The 20195-nt window shown below is 39.9% G+C and overlaps 4 protein-coding genes across 7 annotated transcripts in view; 2 read left to right on the forward strand and 2 right to left on the reverse strand.

Moving 5' to 3' along the window:
- Positions 1-382: 382 nt before the first annotated feature.
- Positions 383-3123, forward strand: LOC116043619 (peptidyl-prolyl cis-trans isomerase FKBP1A-like). Its single transcript, XM_031290447.2, has 5 exons — positions 383-557; positions 649-696; positions 1263-1375; positions 1868-2042; positions 2232-3123. The coding sequence occupies exons 1-4, from the start codon at positions 521-523 to the stop codon at positions 1997-1999; spliced, it is 330 nt and encodes a 109-aa protein (XP_031146307.1). The 5' UTR covers positions 383-520; the 3' UTR covers positions 2000-2042; positions 2232-3123.
- A 1126-nt stretch (positions 3124-4249) lies between these two features.
- Positions 4250-9468, reverse strand: LOC116043589 (syntaphilin). 2 transcript variants are annotated; one of them, XM_031290394.2, is made up of 5 exons: positions 9153-9468; positions 6872-6982; positions 6619-6750; positions 6359-6508; positions 4250-6232 (listed from the first exon to the last, which is right to left on the reverse strand). In XM_031290394.2, exons 2-5 carry the CDS (start codon positions 6913-6915, stop codon positions 4969-4971), a joined length of 1590 nt encoding a protein of 529 aa, XP_031146254.1. In that variant the 5' UTR covers positions 6916-6982; positions 9153-9468; the 3' UTR covers positions 4250-4968. The 2 variants fall into 2 exon arrangements, with proteins under 2 accessions (XP_031146254.1, XP_035864381.1); XM_036008488.1 differs by lacking the exon at positions 9153-9468 and adding an exon at positions 8412-9128.
- A 651-nt stretch (positions 9469-10119) lies between these two features.
- rad21l1 (RAD21 cohesin complex component like 1) lies at positions 10120-19529 on the reverse strand. 3 transcript variants are annotated; one of them, XM_036008485.1, is made up of 14 exons: positions 19452-19529; positions 18917-19089; positions 18688-18817; positions 17476-17575; positions 17182-17285; positions 16494-16598; positions 15841-15942; positions 15463-15561; positions 14015-14244; positions 13814-13895; positions 11927-12072; positions 11712-11822; positions 11394-11468; positions 10120-11087 (listed from the first exon to the last, which is right to left on the reverse strand). In XM_036008485.1, exons 2-14 carry the CDS (start codon positions 19061-19063, stop codon positions 10905-10907), a joined length of 1614 nt encoding a protein of 537 aa, XP_035864378.1. In that variant the 5' UTR covers positions 19064-19089; positions 19452-19529; the 3' UTR covers positions 10120-10904. The 3 variants fall into 3 exon arrangements, with proteins under 3 accessions (XP_035864378.1, XP_035864379.1, XP_031146250.2); XM_036008486.1 differs by having other exon boundaries at positions 11394-11454; positions 16494-16601; XM_031290390.2 differs by having other exon boundaries at positions 16494-16601.
- The window catches only part of samd10a (sterile alpha motif domain containing 10a), a 48726-nt gene continuing 47317 nt past the window's right edge, over positions 18787-20195 (forward strand). The window contains exon 1 of the mRNA XM_031290436.2: positions 18787-18863. The gene's annotated coding sequence lies outside the window, so the exon portion shown is untranslated. The remainder of the gene's footprint in view (positions 18864-20195) is intronic.

Raw genomic sequence — 20195 nt, forward strand, 5'->3', positions numbered from 1 at the left:
ACCAGTGGGCCAGTCATTACAGACCCATGCTTTGCAGTCAATGTTCAAATTCTGGTGGTGACCCACAGAAGCCCCTAAAACACAAAATAATATGCTGGTATGAAGACCTTTCCAAGGTTGAAAATCTAGTCATCAATTAATTTGTTTTAGTTAGATTTGTGTTGCAATGCCATACACCAACACATTCTCACCCAAGCGCATCTCGCACATACACATTCATTCCATGTTCTCAATAGTTTCCAAATAGGATAGGATTATATATATATATATATATATATATATATATATATATATATATATAATCCTATCCTATTTGTTTTTTTAACAAGTAGTTTAACAAGTAGTTAATAATGGCTCGATTGTTAATTGGTGCGCCCCCCCCCTCCCTCCCTCCCCATCCATTTTTTTTATACATCCATGATGCCCACTCGCTCGTTCGTCAACAGGCCGCCCCTGCGTCCTGTGTCCTGCTTCCGCTCGTATTGTAGGGTGGTCAAGAGGAAGGAATCGAAGAGCCAACATGGGAGTAGAAATTGAGACAATAACTCCGGGCGATGGTGGGAATAATCGACCTTGTTTAACGGCGTAATACTAATATATTCACAGAGTGTACGATTCATTATTACACACGTTTTCTCTTATTTTCAGGACGGACATTTCCGAAGAAGGGGCAGCGCGTCGTGGTGCACTATGTCGGTGAGTGTGGAGGCTGGACTAGTGCCGAGGCTACTGATGGAGCAGAAATATCTGGACGCTATTTATTTTGTAGTTAACGTTAACTGACGTTAAATGCAGCCCGCTAACGCGAGCTGTTAGCGGCGTGAAAGCCCGTTGTTTGCGTAAAATGGGGGACCAAGTAGAAACAACTTGTTTCAGCTAACTAATGTTAACTGGTTGCATATTGCTGATTGTGCTGGCTAGCACTGCAGCTAACGTCCAATACCATGTTTAACAAATTGCTTTTTTTGTGTCGGTTCGGTTAACTTTAGCTAAGGTGGTGCTAAAGTCGAACATAATAATATAAAATAATTTCAACGGACTGGTTTTGTTATTATTCGTGGCATTTAGAAGGACGGAACACCAGTCGAGCTAACGGTACATTAACTGCTGTCAGCCCCCTAACGTAAGCTAACCTGGCCCTATGATGCTAGTCGGCTAACGTTAGCTCTAGGCTCTCAATTACCGTTATGATACTAACGTGGGATTTATCAACAATCTGAGCTGATTATCCAGTGATAATCTCTATATGTGGTTTTTATCAGGCACACTGGCAGATGGGAAAGTGTTTGATTCTTCGAGGTCCCGAGGAAAGCCGTTTAAATTCAAGATTGGACACCAGGAGGTTATTCGTGGTTGGGAAGAAGGAGTAGCCCAGGTGAGGAGCTTGTTTTTAACTCTCAATAGCTCACTTTATACATCTATAACATCATATACGCTTTATCATACAGTTAGCTACTCATATAAACATGGTAACTGCTGTGTGTTGTGTGTAGGCTACTACTTAATTTAATGGCAACAGCAATGTAGCTATCTGTACATAGTTGCACATATTCTCCACATGAACTTTTGCACATTCCTTGTACAATATTTTGCACAGTCAAAATCATTTGCAAAAACTGATATCTCCGTTTTTATTTATTTTCCTAAATCATGTTTTTTTTAAATATCCAATTCAGGGAATACCAATCAAACTGGTGTTTATTGTTTTGATATATAACATAAATCATGATTTCTTTTATTTTTTATGTTTTTATTGTGCACTCAACGAGGGACTATCAATCAAACTGGTGTTGGTGTATTCATTTTAGGAATGGCTTGCATCTGTTTTTGCAAATGAACTCTTCATGTACCTCTTCCATGTTCACAGATGAGTGTAGGTCAGCGGGCAAACCTGATTTGCTCACCAGACTTTGCCTATGGCAGCAAAGGGCACCCAGGGATCATCCCACCAAACGCCACTCTCACCTTCGATGTGGAGCTGATCAGTCTGGAAGCCTGAAACTTGTGCACTCACTTTGTTTAATTCCACTCAAATTTTCAGGGTAAGAACTGTTTAAATAATTAGTACATATTACCAATAGTGTGCCTGTACATTCAGCCTTTGTACTTTAGAGTGATGTTCACAGATTAAATCTTATGCACGTAACAAGCTTTAGTCTCCATATCCTGTAATCACCTCTTCCCTCTCATTTTTAACCACAGCCCTAACACACATTTTCTTTTCACTGCAGGTTGATTCCTATCTTGGGAACATGGAGGGAAAATGTTAACAGATGATTCCTGCTCTTGATCCCTGCATAGGACCTATGTGTATATCTACACGAGTTCCCTCTCCTTTCCATTTAGATACAAATTGTGTTTTGTCACTTGCTTTAAAACATTATCCTCCATACTATACTTTAGGTTCCATACAGTAATAATTTATAGGCCATCCCATGTATTTTGTCATATTCTGCTATGTATTTTTATGGTGATGTTTTTTTTTATTTGACTTAAAAAATTTCAAATTGTGTCTACCATCACGACCAGGTTTTAGATAAAGTGTCATACGTATTTAATGAATCTCATTCCTGTGGCTCTGTGGCCTTTACACTACAATTGTAGTGATTGCAGGTAATGAAATGTCTTGAATAACAATAAATAGTTTGACACAATGATATTTCTATGAATTACCTTTGTGATACTTGTTATTGGGTTAAATTAAAAGTATGGAATACATTGTAACCAGGGATTCATGAATCAAGCACATTATTGCCATGAACAGCCTACAGGTCTCTGCAGATGTAGGATTTTCTTTGTCTATACTGCGGCATGAATTCTTAATTTATCATTAAGAGTAAAATGACTATTGCTGAAGCATTCAAGCCTGGACGTCTTTTGTCTTGTTGACTGCTTGTAACACATCTGGGGGAAAAATGTTTTTTTTTTTTTTGCCTAAGCAAAAGGTCTTTTTGGGGAAAAAAATGTTTCTAAACTTGCATGGTAAACTCCACCACAACGATTTGTAGGCACATCTTGGGGTTTGTGATTATCTTTGTTTGAAGGAGTTGTGTGTAACAAGCTGTGGATGTTGTAAAAGGTCTGTTCCTTACTCTAAACACATTAAAAGAGTAATTTTAACACTAACAGCTATTTTCCTTTCCTTTGGGTAATTGTATCTCACTGTTTAACCTTAGTATTATATATATATATATATATATATATATATATATATATATATATATATATATATATATATATATATATATACCTCACTGATTTACAAATTAATATCTAATGGTGTTACAGCACACTAATAAAGGCAAACTGATTGAAGCATGTTTTATTTTCCAAGAAGAGAGGAAATACCCAGGGTATTTTGCAATATCCTGTTTCTTGTGGAGTTTAAGTACAGTTAATTGCCATTTCATTGCTTTTGCATGTACGGTACAAGCTGATGGGAGGTCTAGTTTCACATGGAGAAGGATAAGTGACGTTGAGCAATTTAGAACGTGAAGGAAATGTAGTTGCAGTGGAACCAAAGTCTAACAAATTTAAAATAGTGAGAAGTTCAAACAATATGGCCTGCTCCAACCATAGATACATTCTAGTTTTTATTTTCCATTGAAGTTTGAATTTGACAGCTATTCTTCTGCCTTAAGCTTAATCATTGATTAAACAACCAGCAAAACCTTACTGGAAAGTTGCCTGAAAGCTAAAACATTGCTATTTTTTTTGTTGCATAAAAAGGCTGAAATCGGTAACCACACATACTTTACATCATAGTTTACAATTGAGCCATTTCTGTTGAAACACAAAAAGTCAACTTGTAAGATAAGTATTCACAACTATGATACATACACTACATTATTATAAACTGCAATACAGTGCTGAGAAAACAACCTACACTGACACAAAGTGTCTTTACTTGCAGCTGTGCAAAGATCATTTAAAATTAGAAAATATATCCCTGTATCAAAAAACACGTCCTTCATTCAGCTGTGTGGATCACAATCCACTGTATGCTCTTATTTCCTATAAGCTTTATAGAAATATGTAACCGTAGATACACGACCAGATGATGCATTTCAGGACCGGAGCAGTGGAAGTCAGGTGCATATGAATGCCCTGCTCACACACCCACCTCTAGACTTTATTTTTGTTATTCTTTATTTTCAGGTTCATTGATACATTACTGGTTTTTGCAAGCAAAGAAAATAATGTTGAGGGTAAATAAATGTCCCGACAGGAAGAAAAAGAGTCTGTACAGTTTTAAACTCCCACGATTTGTTTATTGGCAAAAATATCAATAACCTGTCTGTTCTGCACCTGAGAACTAGATTTAATGCACATGCTTTTCAAAAGGTAAAAGTCCCAACAGCTTTCAACCACAGTCGATATTTTCATGTGTGTAAAAAACTTTGCTGCCTACACTCACTGTGCTCTTTAAATCTATTAAGTACTTCAGAAGAAGTCAGACGTACTGACTGTAATTTATTTTTCTTATTTTTGCGGAACATTTTCATTTCATATTTCATTAATGTGACTCTCCCTTTCCCTTTTGTGTGATGATTAAAAATAGAGGAACATTCAACTTGAGACAATTCTCTTCTGCTTCTTTTCATAACGTTAAGTGAATATCTTTGCCCAGAGGATATCATCTAAATCCTGGTAGGGGATTTTAATTCAAGCAAGAGAACCCGACCAAACTGTGGGTTACATGCAAATTCCAATAAAGAGACAACCACTTAATCCACAGGCAGTAGCATTAAGTGTATTTGAGTAATGAAATAATGGACAACTAATCCTTTGTTTTCTAAGGCAAGGCATGACCACAAAATCACAAGGGCATTATGTAAAACCTAGAAATCTTATAAGAGGAGATATCCAACACACGGCATAACCAAACTGTAATAAAGTCAGCATTGCTGTGGCTGTGCCTGCAGAGGTTGGGAGTTGTAATCTTAATGTCAGAGAGAGCAGAAAGTCTTAGATGGGTGTTGTTCCATTCATGCTGATAGGCCTGCGTCCTCTGCCTGCACCCCGGCGGCGAAGTGAGTGAAGGGCCACAGCACAGCAACCTCTCAGCAGAGAGCCAATATGATACACCGGCATGATTTCCTGTGGCCCCCCTCGACACAGCCACGCCATGGTTGGCACCACGGGCATCGCCAACGCCAACAGATCTACGAGGAAGTACCGGCTCCAGTGGCAGAGCTGAGGGGAATACCCATCTTCATTTGTACCTTCAGTTTCATCCTCATGGTCCTCTTCTATCTCCACTACTACAGCGTCCTGCCTCTCTGGGAGTGGAGCTATAGGGTGGGGTTGGCAGCTGTGGGGCTCTGCTGGCATCTTGGTTACCTCCTCTGGTCTGTCGGGTGGTAGTGGCTCTACGCTGTAGGAATGCTCAGGAGGGAACACAGCAGGTAAAGACGATGGAAACCGATGTGGTTCTGAAGTGGTGATGTCTGCTGTGGCTAAAGAAATGATACTCAGCTCTTGGACATCGCTTTCCTCACACAGCCAGGTCATGGTCGGGCTGCAGGCCTGGGAGCGCACCTCTGGCTTCTTCTCTGCTGCAGGAGAAGGAGTAGGGATAGGCTTCGTAGCAGGGACAGCTACAGTTGCAGTTGCAGCTGTTACTGGGGCCTCCTCCTGAGGTAAATGCAGGAACAAGTGATGATGGGGGGGGTAGGTGTGGCCACTGCACTTGCAGCTGCTACTGAGACTGTGGCAGGAGTGTGAGATTGGCAACACCGCTCCCCCACTGCACAGCCTTTCGTAGGTGGAAGAGCGTGGCACAGTTGGGGGGCCTCGGATGCGGGTTTGTGGGGGCAGCTGCTCTGATAGGAGGGCGGCCTCCAGGAGCAGGTGGGTTTGTCCTGCTGGGCGAGACTCTCTGCTTGACTCGGGAGCATTCGAGCTGCGCTCCAAATGCAGAGCCTCGCTGCTCAGTCGGGTGTGGGTGGTGCTGCGACTCAAAGTGCTGGCTGGGGAACAGCCACAGGAGCGAGACCTCCCCCCTGGCCGAGCTCCCTGCAACCCTGAGTATGGCTTGTGTGTGTCATGGGGGTCTTGTTCACGGACACTCAGGTTGGACCTCACTGTCTCAACCACCTCCTGAAGGTGCTGGATCTCCTTGCGAGCCTCTTTCAGGGCTAACTGGGCCTCCACACGGTGACATTCCTCCTCTATCCAGTCTTCCTGCATCCTGTACAGTTGGCTCCTCAACTCATCTATTTCACAGTCTCTGATAAAGGAAAAAAGATAAGTGAATAGCAGAGTTTTTTTCTTTTACAGAAACAAAGCAACATGTTTTTTTTTTTTTTTCTGAACAGCACCCCTCAAAAGATAACGAAGGAGAAAAATAATCCACCTGTGTTGTAGTCTTTCCACATTGTCCCTCAGTCTGGCTCGCAGATGTCGTATGCACACCTCCTTCTGTTGCAGAGGGGTAAGGTACTGCTCCGGGGTCGGGGGCCTGATCCCATGGTTGTCACTGCATGCTGTGTGCTTTGCCTGACGCCTGAATCAACACACGTAAGTTCTTTCGCAACAAATAACCCTTGTGTAAATCAAACTGCTGTTGAACATGGCCCTGGAGGCATATTAACATATGTATGAATAATATCTTACCTGGGTGTACTAGGATGCGTCCGGGCTGTGGGGCTGCCCTCCGCTGCCCTAACCCGACCGGGATAGGTGTGGATACTGGATGTATCACTGTGGGAACATCGCACGCTGCCGCCACCAGTGCCCACTGAGCGCCTTGAAGGTAGAGATAACATTAAACTTATTTACAATACAGTGAGAAGTCCCAAAATCAAAAATGTCTGATATTTTTGCATTATTCTGAAACTACAGGTGTTTGAGAAGGACGTAACGGTACCTGCGCTGACCTGAGGAGGGCTTTCGACTCGGAGTGAGAGACATTGATGTGCAAGGGACCTCCAATCTTTCCACTGCTGTCTCTAGATAGGGACGCTAGGAGCCCTCACAGCTGGAGCGTAAGAACCGTTACAAAAACACATTAGAGGCAAATCAGCTAATAATAATAATCTAAATCACAAAACAAACAAAACCGAAGGAAAATTTATCCCAAAAACGTTTTTTTCTTTTCTTCAACTTGTGGAATACTGCGTGTGGCCATTATGTGCTTCTTCACTGGAAGTCAGTGACAATAGTCTAACCCCAACCCTAATTAAAAAAAATAGTCCAAGCCAGCAGCAGCAGCAAATAAAGCCTTCTTTCTGTGCTGACACAAAGAAGACACAGTGAGTTCACAGTCAGTGCAGCTGCCTCTCTCTGAGCTGTGTCCTCCCTGTCTGCAGAGCCGCAGATAAACATGATAAGCCTTCACATCAACTGCTGTCAAATCTGACAATTCGTGGCTGGTAGTCAAAATGCTGAGTGTGGCCATTTCCTGCCTACAGAGAATGTCCTTTTTTGTTAATAGGGCAGTGGTGTATGCATATATGATTTAGAGCTGTTTTGTTCTAGATCCCATAACTCTAGAAGTCTCAGAAATAGAAAAAAATATATTAGCAGTGTTGTAGCAAGGATTTTAGCAATACTGAAGTCATGAGTCCAAGCCCCCACCCCATGTTTAATTATTACACTCTTTCATATTTAATTGATTCTGTTAATTGTTCAATTACTTTATATTGTAATTTATTTTCCCCAACATGAAGGACTCAATGCTGTTTCAACCAGGAATAAAATGGTGGAAAATTACTGTCTTTTTGAAACTTGTATTGATCTTGGAAGGGGGAAATTACATTTACAGCTGGGTATCTAAAACTGGGTACAGACCGAAGAGAGCCAAGTAGTGAAAGTTGGTAATATCTGGTCACATTTTTAGGCTTATTTACTAATTTTTTGATCAGATATTTCGGTATTCCAAATGTAGTCTCTATTTTATTAAAGTAATGCTTTGTTTTCATTAAACTCCACTGCATTGAGTAGTTTGATAGCTATTGTTAAATTAAAAAAATTGTCAAAACCTGTTATAATCCCCAAAGTTTGATATCCTATAGGCACCAATATCGATAGCCAACCCTAACTCTTAGTCTTTGTTTATATTTAGTTGTCATGGAATTTGTCCTATTTGAGTCTAATTACTGAAATTACCCTGTAAAATATCCACCATGTGTACGTTTTTAATTGTAGAATGTAAAGTAGGCTAGATTATTAAAAACCCTCAAACATTCACAGAATAACAGACATGACCTCAGTGACCTCAATGGTAGAAAAATATAGTTTTCTCTCATTATCAGGTAGTTCTGTCACCACTCCAGTTATGGAAAAGCTTACTTCTATTTTAAAGCAAAACTAAAAAAAAAGGGGACAAAATGTTCTCATCTTTCTTAAAAAGTCCCTGTTCTAATGCAGCTCTATAGCGAACCTGCTGACCTAGGTCTGAAATATACCTGCTGTTGGTACATCTTTGTAATGGCTGCAGACACAACAGGCTTATAAGCTACTAATAATGAAGTCGAAGCGAAACAGACGCATATTAATTCATGTTTGTCCTATATTTAAATTCTAGGACAACGAAACAGGAAATCTCACCTCCCTCTCTTCTGTCTGCGCAACAAGTGGCAAGAACGTTATTGGTGAGAAATACGCAATCATCTTACGTAAGTGTGAGTATGAGTGTTTACTGTGGAGGCGAGCATCATACAGTAGGTGGATGAAACTGTACTTAAAGCAGAATTTTATACGTGAAGATGAGATAGTCGGTTGATGATGCCATAATGTTTCAGGATACATATCAGAAGGTGCGGAGATGTGTCATTGAATAGGCTACTCAGTATGGTATTAAATCGCAAGTTGTTTTTTCTAATGTTGCCTTTTTAAGCAGTGTTTGATAAGCAGGCAGGTCAGCTGTGATGCTTTACCCCAAAAAAAAGTGTCATCATTGGTTTGCGTAGCCAGCTGACTAAAGAGAAATCCCTGAACAGGACATCTAACACTCCAGCAGTTTCTTTCCATAAAAGAAAACGCAGCTTCAGATAAAAACAGCTGACTAACCGTCCCAGCTGTGTCCTAAAACGGTTAGCCTACTTAACAGGGATATAACTCTGAATCTCAAAACAAAAGCCTGTGGAAGCTGCACACACTCATAACACCGACACAGCTTATTTTAACAGTGATATATCAAACACTACCATTGCGGCAGGTGGAAGTTGCGCATCGTAGAAAACCCTCGGTTCCCGCCAGACTTGATGGTCGATGAAGAGTCCCTGGTGGCAACAGGAAGAAAAGATGCTGCTGATGCTGATGAGAGTCCATCCTGCAGCCATGAAGCCCGGAGATGAAATGAGGCAACTGCGTCTGCTGCATCGGTGCTTCTTAAAGTGACAGTAGGGGGTCGGCGATAATAATGCTTGATTTGGCAGGACTCCGCTGCACATTAGTGATTGCTGACCGCTGGGATAATATTGTCTGACAGAGGAAGCGTAGTTTAGGAAGCCCATTCATTTGAAACCCTGACAGGAGGGCAGGGTGATAGGTATCCAGCTGGACTGGTACACCATGTACAACACCTCAGATGATGGATGAATGTGGCAGAGGAGCATTCACTGACTAATGCAAGCCACAGCGAGAGCAAAGTTCGTTCCTTTCAAATAGAAATAGGCTACATAAACACCAGATCCATTTATGCATTTATTTTAATACAATCCACAATGAAGAAGATAAGAACTCATTAACATATAACTAACAATTTCAGAAAAAAACGTCTAAAATGGTTTAAACTGTAAATTCAAGACTTTTTACATAATGGAACTCCCAAGAACGAGTGGGAAGTCCAGTTTTGTAAAGCCAGTCTTCTAAGCATATGGTCTCTATTAATGGCCATTTCCTACTATCATGTGTGCCAAAAGAAAATTATTTTGCTGCCCCCCAATGTGTGATGTCAGGCCTGCAATGAGCAGAAAATAAAATGGATGACATACAAAATCGGAGAAGTTGTAGGTTGAAAAATATACCTAAATTTGCATCTATTAATACTTAATTTAACATCAGTCACCCCATTTGTTGCTAAGGATACAGCTCAGTGCTGTACAGAAGTAAGTACTCCGTTTTATGGATTTTGAATATATTTTAGCCGCAAGAATAAAAGGTGAATATATGAATTGAACTTCATATCCCAAACTTTAGTAACATCAAATTCAAACTTGTTAAAGCTATACAAATGTATCCAAATCGAGAAAACATTTATATGTGCAGTGAAACAGGGAACAATGTTAAATAGATATAAATAATACCTGTACTTTAGAGCAATACTTTTTTGCGACATTTGCTTATAATGAAATGTCCATTTTGCACGACAGGTTCAAGTGACACCTGGTGCATAGCAGGTCTTACATACATACTTAAAATCCTTGTTTATAATAAATAGAAGAGGAACTGATGTAAATCACTAACTGAACATGCAGGAAATTTCAGTCCTAAAAGATCCCAAGAATAACTGTAATGTCATATGTTACTGAACACTAAAAAAAAATAAATACTCAATTATTTAAAATATTTAGGGATGTGAAAGCCATACATGTATCTAGTGTCAGATACTGTATGATGCTGCAGGCCTAATAAAAACAGTGGCAAAGAGTTTTAGAGAAGTTGAGTGATTCATTGATACTTTCCCAATTTCTTACTTAAGAAAAGTGCAGAGAACAAACTAAATATTTACAAGTCTTAAGACACACACATATACTAATGTGTGTGTGACATACAGTATAATATAAAGTTAGATCTTTCTTTCAAGCTGTTTTTACCATTCCGCCTAGGAACCTATTTGAGTAAATTAAATTTTACCCTGGGAAACTGACATAGCAACGCAAACATGTGATACTTGTGCATGAGGCAGATCGAGTAGAACCAGAACTGCATCTCTGTTTTTTAAAGAAACTGTTTTACTAATTGTAGAACTTAGGTCCAGGAGTAAGAAGGATGTCCTCATAGGGTGCTATCTGGTTCAGATGAAGGGCTTCTTGTTTTTTCAGGACCAGAAGACAGAAGAAAGTGGTTGCAGCCTGCAAGCGAGTGCTTCCTTCACAGAGTGCCTGCAGGCTAAACGTGGTAACACTGTTGCTCTGGCTCTGCCGGGGACACAGACAGACACACAGACAGACACACAGACACAGACACAGACACACACACACACACAGACACAGACACACACACAATTTAATTTCCCAACATCATCCCTAATCCTGCCTTCTCACCTTTAAATCCCTGTCCACTGTGACTATAGATTAGTATCTGCCATAGAGCAGGGAGACTGCCTAACATTGAAACAACAGCCCTGTGCCGTCAACATACAGACTTTACACATATAAAATGTAAGATGCGGTAGTTGATTTAGCTGTCATTCTAATACCTGAACATTTATTTTAGGTCCTTACTTTTAGTGTGTTCAGAAGCTTCTGTGTACGCCTGCTGATCCTCTTCTCCTCAAAGTCCTGGCTGTCGAGCACAGACTGCAGATTAGAAAAGGACCATATTTCAGTCAGGGATGCCAGGAACATCTCCAAGACAGCATGGGAAATGAACACACACCGTATGGCAAACGCTAATAGATTTGTAGTTTGTTTACAGTACCAGCCATTTTTTTTTTTTCAGATAACAATCCATTATTAGTTGACTTTCAATGATAAGGCCAGTGAAATCTGGAGGCCGACACTGTCCTGTTTCTATTTGTAACTGTGTGTGTTCACAGGCACCTGAGTGTGGAGGGAAGTTGACGGAGTCTCCTGCTGTATGCAAGAAGGATGGACAAACATAGAGTCTTCTGATGGAAGTTCTGGATGAGTGAAATCCGACCTGTTTTCATCCTGACAGACACACAGCACAGATTATAGGGTCAAAGATAAAAAGGTGAAAGAGTATCATGAATGAGAATTAAATCCTTCTCTTCACACGGCATGCTAATGCTTACTTGTGCCAGCTCTGAGTAATTCCCACGTTGATTGTCATTTATGTGATCAGGGTCTGTCAGCTCAGTGTTGTGGGGTCTTTCGGGATCTATTGATGAATCTACGATACTGACGTCGTCTGTGGTGAGGGCGCTTATGTCCCTCTGAACTATACAACACATAAAGCAGATTACATGTAACTACAGCATGACAGGAGATGCAGAACAGAGAACACAAGATTCATGTTTTTTTATTTGCCATTTGATCATACACCAAACAGTTCAGGCATATAGGAATTCTTGTGCAGGCTCTTTAAGGCCGGCTACACACTGGATGCATCGCGCGAGCGTGTCAGCTGCGTTGGGTGTCTGTTTATATTTCGGCTCCCATGTTAACAGGTTAGAGCTTACACACTGCCTACCACGTCTGAGGCGCGCAGAAAACGAGTGCATGCTAGAAATAGAACAGACGCCTATTTTTCACGTGACACGCAAGCGTATAGGAAACGTTTCCAGGCAAAATAGAATAGGAAAAGATGTTCATGTCATTTTGACAAAAATACATATTAATAAATTACATGTTGATGTTTGAAAGTCTCTTGAAAGGTTTTGATATAAATACAGATATAAATTTAATAAAAAAAAAAAAAATTGATTTTCTAATATTGCACCTGTCAATACAGAACGAAATATTCTGTAGCCTATTTTGCCGTCAATACTGCCGACGTTGTCTTTGCTGTAATCAAATCAGTATATATTTATGTTTAACATGGTATTTCATTTTATCAATGGGAAACATACATGTGTACAGACAAGGCTAGCAGCAGCAGCGCCGCGTCAGACACGTTTCTGGTGTGTAAAGACAGAAAAATCCACGCAGCTGACACGCAACAGAAACGCCATGCTCACGCTACGCAGGCAGTGTGTAGCCGGCCTAAAGTCAAGTAAAAAGAGTTAAGGGCAAATAAAAGCACACCGACTAAAATAGAAAAAGGTTATACAAGATAAATAAATTTAAATAAGACAAAAAAAAAAAAAAAAAAAACTTAGATACGGTACAAAAGAGTGCAAAAATATAATAAATTATCAATACTGTAACTGGAAGATACAACTATGGGGGATATTGCATTTTTTTCACCAGCAAAACATTAGTACGGAGCCCCTAATGGAACATGAGCAAAAAAAAATCTAGTTTAGTTTCATGTGCTCACACAAAACCTTCATGTGCAGAATTTTTTTTTTTTTTAAGTTTAGTTTCATGTGCTCACATGGGCTTTATAAGTCCTAACGTGAAAAAGCTTAACGTGGTTTAATGTACCTAAACAACGATCAGTGATCACCAAATTTCTGGTTAGATTTTTTTGACAGTTTTCAGTGGTTATGAGGAGCAATATGAAAGAGAAATTTGGTGATCATTGACCGTTGTTTAGGTACATTAAACCACGTTAAGCTTTTTCACGTTAAGCATTTTAGAATGTCCCTGTTGAACTCAGAGTGAGGAGACGGCTCCATCGCCGAAACTACTTTGCTAAAGGGCCTAATTATATTTGGCACTTAGAATCTTACGACAAATTGAAGCCTTTTGGCATCTAAATTTATATAAACTCATCTTTAGCCACCATCCTTTCTAACCAGAGTTCTTTACTGCAGTGCTGCTGACTGTGGCACTGGCACTGTTCATAACAGCGCAAAATGGGTTTCAAAGCGGCGCACATGAAAACAAATCTAAAGTTTAGTTTCATGTGCTCACGCAAAACTTTCATGTGCACACATGAAAGTTTTGCGTGAGCACATGACTCTAAACTTTAGATTTTTTTTGCTCATGTCCCCTTAGTGGCTCCATACATTTGAAACAGTGAGATTATAGTTTATAGAAATTATAGTTCTCGCACTGCTTGTGCAAGTTCCTACCTTCTTGTCCATCCTGGCGCATCATCTCAACCTCCTCACTCACACCATAATACTTCCCCTGGAAAATACTCTTGGCAAAGAGCTGCAAGGGCAAAATAAGGTTTAATTTTAACAGCAGTAATTTCAACTGAATGTTTCACTATTGATATATTGTTTTTAAGATGGAAGACAAACATTACAGGGCTTTGTTCATTATTTTACCTCCTTTATCTGTGGAGTTGCTACAGTGGTACACGGCTGTGTAAAGAGTTTGTCTGCGCCTCCGCTCTCCTTCCACTGCATGAGCTGCAGGGTTGGTGGGGCCATGTCCAATGGGGCAACCAGATCTGAATAGTCAGAAAGCTGCTCTCTGATGAAGTCATTGGTCAGCTCTTTAGACTGGTCCACAACCAACCTGCGTTTCCTCTTTCCCCTCTTTTTCTCTGAATTTGCTGAAAGGAAACAGCAGAGAGTAATTAGGAATAGATGTTTTGTTGCATCAAGAGCCTCGTTGTGTGGCACGGAATGGACACCAGAGGACTGCACTATGAAGCAAGATTTAGCGTTAACGAGGAACTTCAGGTTCAACCCAGGGTTTTGTGTATCACGACGGTGGATCACTTGTTACCAAGTTCAATCGCCGTGGTAACTTATGCTGAACACCTAACCTGGTCGGGAGCAGGTTATGTTGGAGATTAGAGATCAACCGGTGTAAAAGCACCGCCTACTCACCAATCAATACTCGATTGATAACGGCGTCACGGTTCTTAGAAGATCCGGTGGAGCTCGGTGCGGAGAGAGAGAGAGAGAGAGAGAGAGAGAGAGAGAGAGAGAGAGAGAGATGCGCTCAGAAAAGTTAAAACATTTAGAGACCAACAACCCCGTTAACATTCCCTGATGGGTATTTTTATGAAAGATATAGATTTTCAGCGGAGGGAATTACGTATAGGCTATTTGTCGGCTTGTTGAGCCGTGTGTTGCCAATGCGCACATCGGTTTGAATTATGTTTTTTTTATATTTTTTTATTTGCTCTCACGATCGCTTACCACTGCCAGGGTTGCAACTGAAATAGGCTAAAACAACGGCAGTTTATGGAGAGCACAAGTGTAATTATGGTCAGATCTTGGTCCTGACTGATGGGGAAGTGATATTGATAAGCGTTGTGATTTATGCATCTACAGCGTTGGATATTTTTTTTGCCAGCTTTCCTTCCTGTTTTAGGAAGCAGCGACTGTATTGCGTTTTGCCTGTAAAACCGTATCTGTGTTCTTCATATTTATGTAGAATTATAGTTTGCTCTTCTTATATGAAATATGCGTCTCTGGTAGATGTTTGCGATTGGTCGTGCTGGGCAAACACCGCCTCTTTTATGTGAACGCGCGTCGCTGGATTGGGAAACCCCTGGGTTGATTGAACTAGTTGATAACCACCGTCGTGACAGTTTATGCGGGACCGCGGTTGTTAGGTTAGGTGAAGCCGGGTAACTGAAAGAAATCCAGGGAATGTTGATCTTGATTTGTAGAATAGGCCTCTGGTCAACGGTTTTAAGAGTTTGGTTAGGCTTTCAGGGGGAGGGATGCCAGCAATAAATGTTTTGCATAATATACAGTAGATTTATGGAAGGATGAGTTGAAGGAACACAGTTTGAGAGTTGTTTGGTTGTGCCTACGAGTGATGGTCACAGGTTCAAGGGCAAAGGCCTCCTCCTCATTAGCGAGCAGGGTGGTCTCACTCTGTGTAGGGGTCACCATCATCTTTATGTCAGCATCTGGAAAACATATTGGAGTCTACTTTGAGTTTGAAAATAAGTCTAAATGCACATGTCCTCTGTCTTCATGAACAAAACTATGTACCATCAAACAAAATTATCATCTACACCAACCCAGTTAAATACAAAATACAGGCAGAGCACTAATAATTATTGAACTACTATTAGGCAGCAGTTCAAATGGATATGCTTTTCATTAATGTTAATGGACGGTAATCAGACGGTAAGGTATGTAAATAACATCCGTACTGTATAATATTGATCATGATGAATTATCACCTTGTTGATGATCGAGTGCAGAGATCTCTGGATTTTCATGTTGAGGCTCTTCGGGGATGAAGTCGGTGGACTCAACATTATCACTGGGGTTTGTCAGAAAGTCTACAGGGTTATTAAAAATTAAAAGAATCGATCACTCTTATTTTTTTATTTTTTTTTAAAGCAGCAAAATAATCAACATTGACATAACAAGGGCAAATATTTACAGTAGATCATTTTAGTATTTCAATGTAATCTGTAATAAAAGTGTGATTTTCTTGCTACAAAGCGCCACCTTTTTCTAATTTGGCTATCATGATTTAATGAGCAGTCGGGCGTTACGGTTTCTCTGATGCTATTTTTTCTTTGTGTCCCAATTCAGAGGCTGGACCCTTCAAAAGACACAGCCCATGAACACTAGTTCTTCAGAAGACATAAAGGCCAGGTAGAATATCTGCTTCTGACCTCTTCATATGATATCTTCATAATACTGTTCACTGTTGTTATATGCATTATAGTCTGACATTGTACTTGCCTAATCTGGTGAAAGGTTAAAGCCCACTATTAACAACAGTAAAAAACAGTGAAAAACTGTAGTTTAGTTTTTTCAGTACATTATGTTCTTTAGACGAAAATATGGCAAAAACCTATCCTGATCAATTCACAATCCCTACCGAGTAGGTCGAATCCTCTATCCTCATCCCCAAAAGCATCTCCATGTTGAGTCAGGCTCTGGAATGTCATATCCATTAGCCCACCATGGTGGCTCTGGGACTCATCTCCTACCCATCAAAGCACACAAAAAGAGGGTGGGGGGGGGGGGGGATTCTAAATGAGATGTTAGCTCTGCACAGAAAACCATGCTTTAAAGGAGAAGGTTGATGTCATATATTTTTGTTATTGTCAACAAATCCCATGAAAAGATCAAAACCAACAATGCATTAGTCTGTCTCTCAATTCATTTCTAACTTTCCTATCACGTCTGTGGAAATCAGCCTCAAGCACATTCATGGCTGCATAACTAAATCTTTAAAAGAAGGTCACGCATATATAATTTCATTTCTAAACTGTTTTCTAAAAAAGCCGGGGACTGTAGTCTTATTAAATGTTACTCAATCAGGGGTAAAAAACTTATTCATTGGGAGACTATTTTCAGCTGTGGATTTACTGTGCTAGTTGAGTATTTACTGCAGCAGTACCTAAATTCATCATCATGAAGAAACATGTTATATAGTTTTTGGACCACAGTGGAGGAATAAATTAATGCTGAATATACCAAAATGCTCTATACTACCAAGGCAAATGGCATTAGCGCACTTCAAATCAGAAAGTAGCATAATATGGGAACAAACTGGTTCTTACCGAAATCTACCATGTTCAGAAAGCCATTTCCATAATCCTCTTTCAGAGTGATTTCCTCTGATCGACACTGGTTCAGTGAAAAGTGGTCCACGACATCTATGTTACTGGTGTCCCAGTATGAAGAGAACAGTGTGAACAATTATGGTCATTTAAGAAGAACAACAAGTTTAATATTACATTTGTGAATAAATCTGTGCTTTTTAAAGTGCAGAGTCTTGGGTGACATGTCTCAAAGAAACCTGCAGTATATCAATGTAAGGTTAGGATTTCTTGGGGAATAGGAGAAAATGGTACCTTGGTTTTGGTAGCTGGGCATCAAAGACAGTGAAATCTTCGATCAAGGTAATTGCTTTTAGTGTTGCCTCAAGCCCCTCTACGGGCAAATCTGTCTGACCTGGTGTGTTGAGAGAAAAACAGGGAAAATAATACATGTACTGCATTTAGAACTAAATTAGGTAAGAACAGCACCCATTAACAATAAATAATTTAACCCAAGAGGTATTTCTTTGGAGCTTTTACAGGTACTAAAATGTCATGTCGAGTTCGACATCTGAATTTTAAGTCTTAACCATTTTACACATAGGTACTGTCTGTCAGCTGAACTAATGAAATCAGAGATGCTTCTTAACCTACTTGTTGGGTATGTATAAAAAGATGTTTTAGCTACAGTTTAGTCTGTGTGATATTGTACATAAGAAAAAAACATACACACAACATTCTTGCATTGAACTCCTTTCCTTCCAAAAATAAGTTAGTTAAGTAATTATGTCACCCTCTGATGGTTGTTTTCATTAGGGAAAGTATTTACCAGTGTTTACAATCTGTTGCCAGTTGATTAGATACTAGGCATGGGCGGTTACCGGTTTCAAGGTATACCGAGGTTTGAAAAAGTCACGGTTTCAAAACCACTAACATTTCCTGTCATACCGTTCCTAAGATATGAGCTGTTTTTTGTGGGTCTTCAACGACAGAAAGTGCAGTTTAGAAATCCCTCTCCCTGCCAGTGTGCAGTGTTTCAAAATAAAATACATTGTGTTCATTGGAAAAAAAGTTGTTTTGTACCCAGACATTTAAAAAAGAATACATTTATAGCTGTCATTGCAATACTGTAATACCATGAAACCGTGATATTTTTGCTGAAGGTTATCATACCATCAGAATCTCATACCGGCCCACGCCTAGATACACCTAGCTAAAACTAATGCAGTCTAATACAACAGCCCTGCCATAAATCCTACCTTCATAAAGGTTTATGAATGATGTTCAGTTTTGTTTAAACTGTTTTAGAGGTGTTGATTCAACTGTATGATCATTTTAGATGATGTTGTCTTTTTCCTTTTAATGAATGCATCCAGGTGGCCATAGTTGTCACTTCCCTACCTTTGCACAGCCATAACTAACATTTCAGCCAGCCCAGCTTAACCACAACCATGTCAAACCCTGTGTTGCATTTATTTGTCTCTACAATTTAATGAATTGACACTAACAAAACAAACAGGATGTTACCTGGCCTGAATGCCATTTTAATTTTAACCAGGGCATCATTGCAGTCTGCAAGGAGATACTTCGCTTTCTTGGAGTAGATCCTGACCACACCAATGAGCAGATGACCAGATGTCCGCAAACCAATTTTCATCTACAAAGATCACACATACATCTTAGACAGCACTCGTACTTTCTGTGTAAGTTGTTACATTATGTGGGAGTTTTGGGCATGCGTTTTGACATGTTTTACCTTTGGGGAAATGATGTCTTTGATTGTTGTTTCTAAATTACATTCAAATACGTGGGCCTTTGTGAGTTTCCTTTCCCAGTGCGCTGCTAGCCAGATTTTGGCTAAAGGCCCCCGCTTGGATGTGAAGAGTTGAGTGTAGAACATCATGTTGGAATACCAAAGCTAGCTGTCACCTGTCACAAACACAACAATGATTAGCTAAACCTTTTCCATGTGTCTGATAAGTGCGGCTATATTAACTTTGCTGCCGTTACAGTAACTTAGCAGAACAGTAGTGAAGTGTTATTGCTAAATGAGCTTGAACTTCTAGGGTCAAAGTTGGCTAACGTTAGCTAGCTAGCTGCGTTTGCTAGTAACGTTAACTATCGCTAGCTGGCTAACGTTAAATTGCGACTATTTTTTTTTTTTTAAGATATAGCTAGCTAAACATAATGGCTGAATATCTTTTAATACAGTAAATAACTTAGGTAGAAAGATGAAATTGCAAATTAAATTATTAACGTTATACATATATTGCATCAACAGAGCATCCTACCTTAACTTTGAAAGTGCCGCGTTTTGACATTTAATGCGTGCACATCACCGCGAGGACATAACCAAGCAGCGACTTCCGCCAACTCGCCAGAACTTGCCACTCCATACCATATCACCTCTAGCCTTAGCTAACCGTAAGCTAACGTAGCAACTTGTGACATTATTTCCAAAACCGTGTCCAGCTTTCAGCTCTTGATGTCGAATTTACAGTGTTAGCATCTTGCCAAAATTGGTAGTTTAAAAGTTTAGTCAGTCCTGTAAGATGCAGTAACAAAAAAAATTCAACAAGAGGCTATTAATTCACATGCCAGATAGCGAGATGTGCTCAAACTGCTTCAGAAAAACACAGAGGTCAGTGTGACTGCCTTGTTTTAAGCTAACGTTAACCATAAAATGCATTTTAAAGTAATTGTCAAATTAGTGAAGTGTTTGTTAGAAGCAGCATAATTAAGGGAGTTAATTTGGTCATCGCCAAGGCTCTCTTCAGCCATTTTTACTCAAAACATTTTGACCTATCACAGTAGGAAAAGCACAGGTGTAGCTAAATAATGAAATAAATAATGGCTGAATTCCATTTTAGCTGCTTTGGTCTCAGGGTCCTTGTATTGTGCATGCTAGCTCACTGTCACTTACTCTCACTGGGACACTTGAACTAAACTTGCCAGATACAAAAAGAATAAGTATTTGCTAAAATGATCACTATGTTGTGTGAATGCCACTAGATTTGACAATTTGTTGTGCAATT

Source organism: Sander lucioperca, chromosome 12 (genome assembly GCF_008315115.2).
Source record: "Sander lucioperca isolate FBNREF2018 chromosome 12, SLUC_FBN_1.2, whole genome shotgun sequence".
Classification (NCBI taxonomy): Eukaryota; Metazoa; Chordata; class Actinopteri; order Perciformes; family Percidae; genus Sander; species Sander lucioperca.

Coding starts and splice junctions, on each gene's coding strand:
- LOC116043589 (XM_031290394.2), bottom strand. CDS start 6,915: ATGTCTCTCACTCCGAGTCGAAAGCCCTCCTCAGGTCAGCGCAG. Junction 6,509..6,618: donor ACGCATCCTAGTACACCCAG/GTAAGATATTAT, acceptor GTGTTGATTCAG/GCGTCAGGCAAAGCACACAG. Junction 6,233..6,358: donor GTGGAAAGACTACAACACAG/GTGGATTATTTT, acceptor TTCCTTTATCAG/AGACTGTGAAATAGATGAGT.
- LOC116043619 (XM_031290447.2), top strand. CDS start 521: ATGGGAGTAGAAATTGAGACAATAACTCCGGGCGATG. Junction 558..648: donor GACAATAACTCCGGGCGATG/GTGGGAATAATC, acceptor TCTTATTTTCAG/GACGGACATTTCCGAAGAAG. Junction 697..1,262: donor CGTCGTGGTGCACTATGTCG/GTGAGTGTGGAG, acceptor GGTTTTTATCAG/GCACACTGGCAGATGGGAAA.
- rad21l1 (XM_031290390.2), bottom strand. CDS start 19,063: ATGATGTTCTACACTCAACTCTTCACATCCAAGCGGGGGCCTTTAGCC. Junction 15,943..16,493: donor TAGAGGATTCGACCTACTCG/GTAGGGATTGTG, acceptor ATAACCCTGTAG/ACTTTCTGACAAACCCCAGT. Junction 11,823..11,926: donor ATTACTCAGAGCTGGCACAA/GTAAGCATTAGC, acceptor TGTGTCTGTCAG/GATGAAAACAGGTCGGATTT.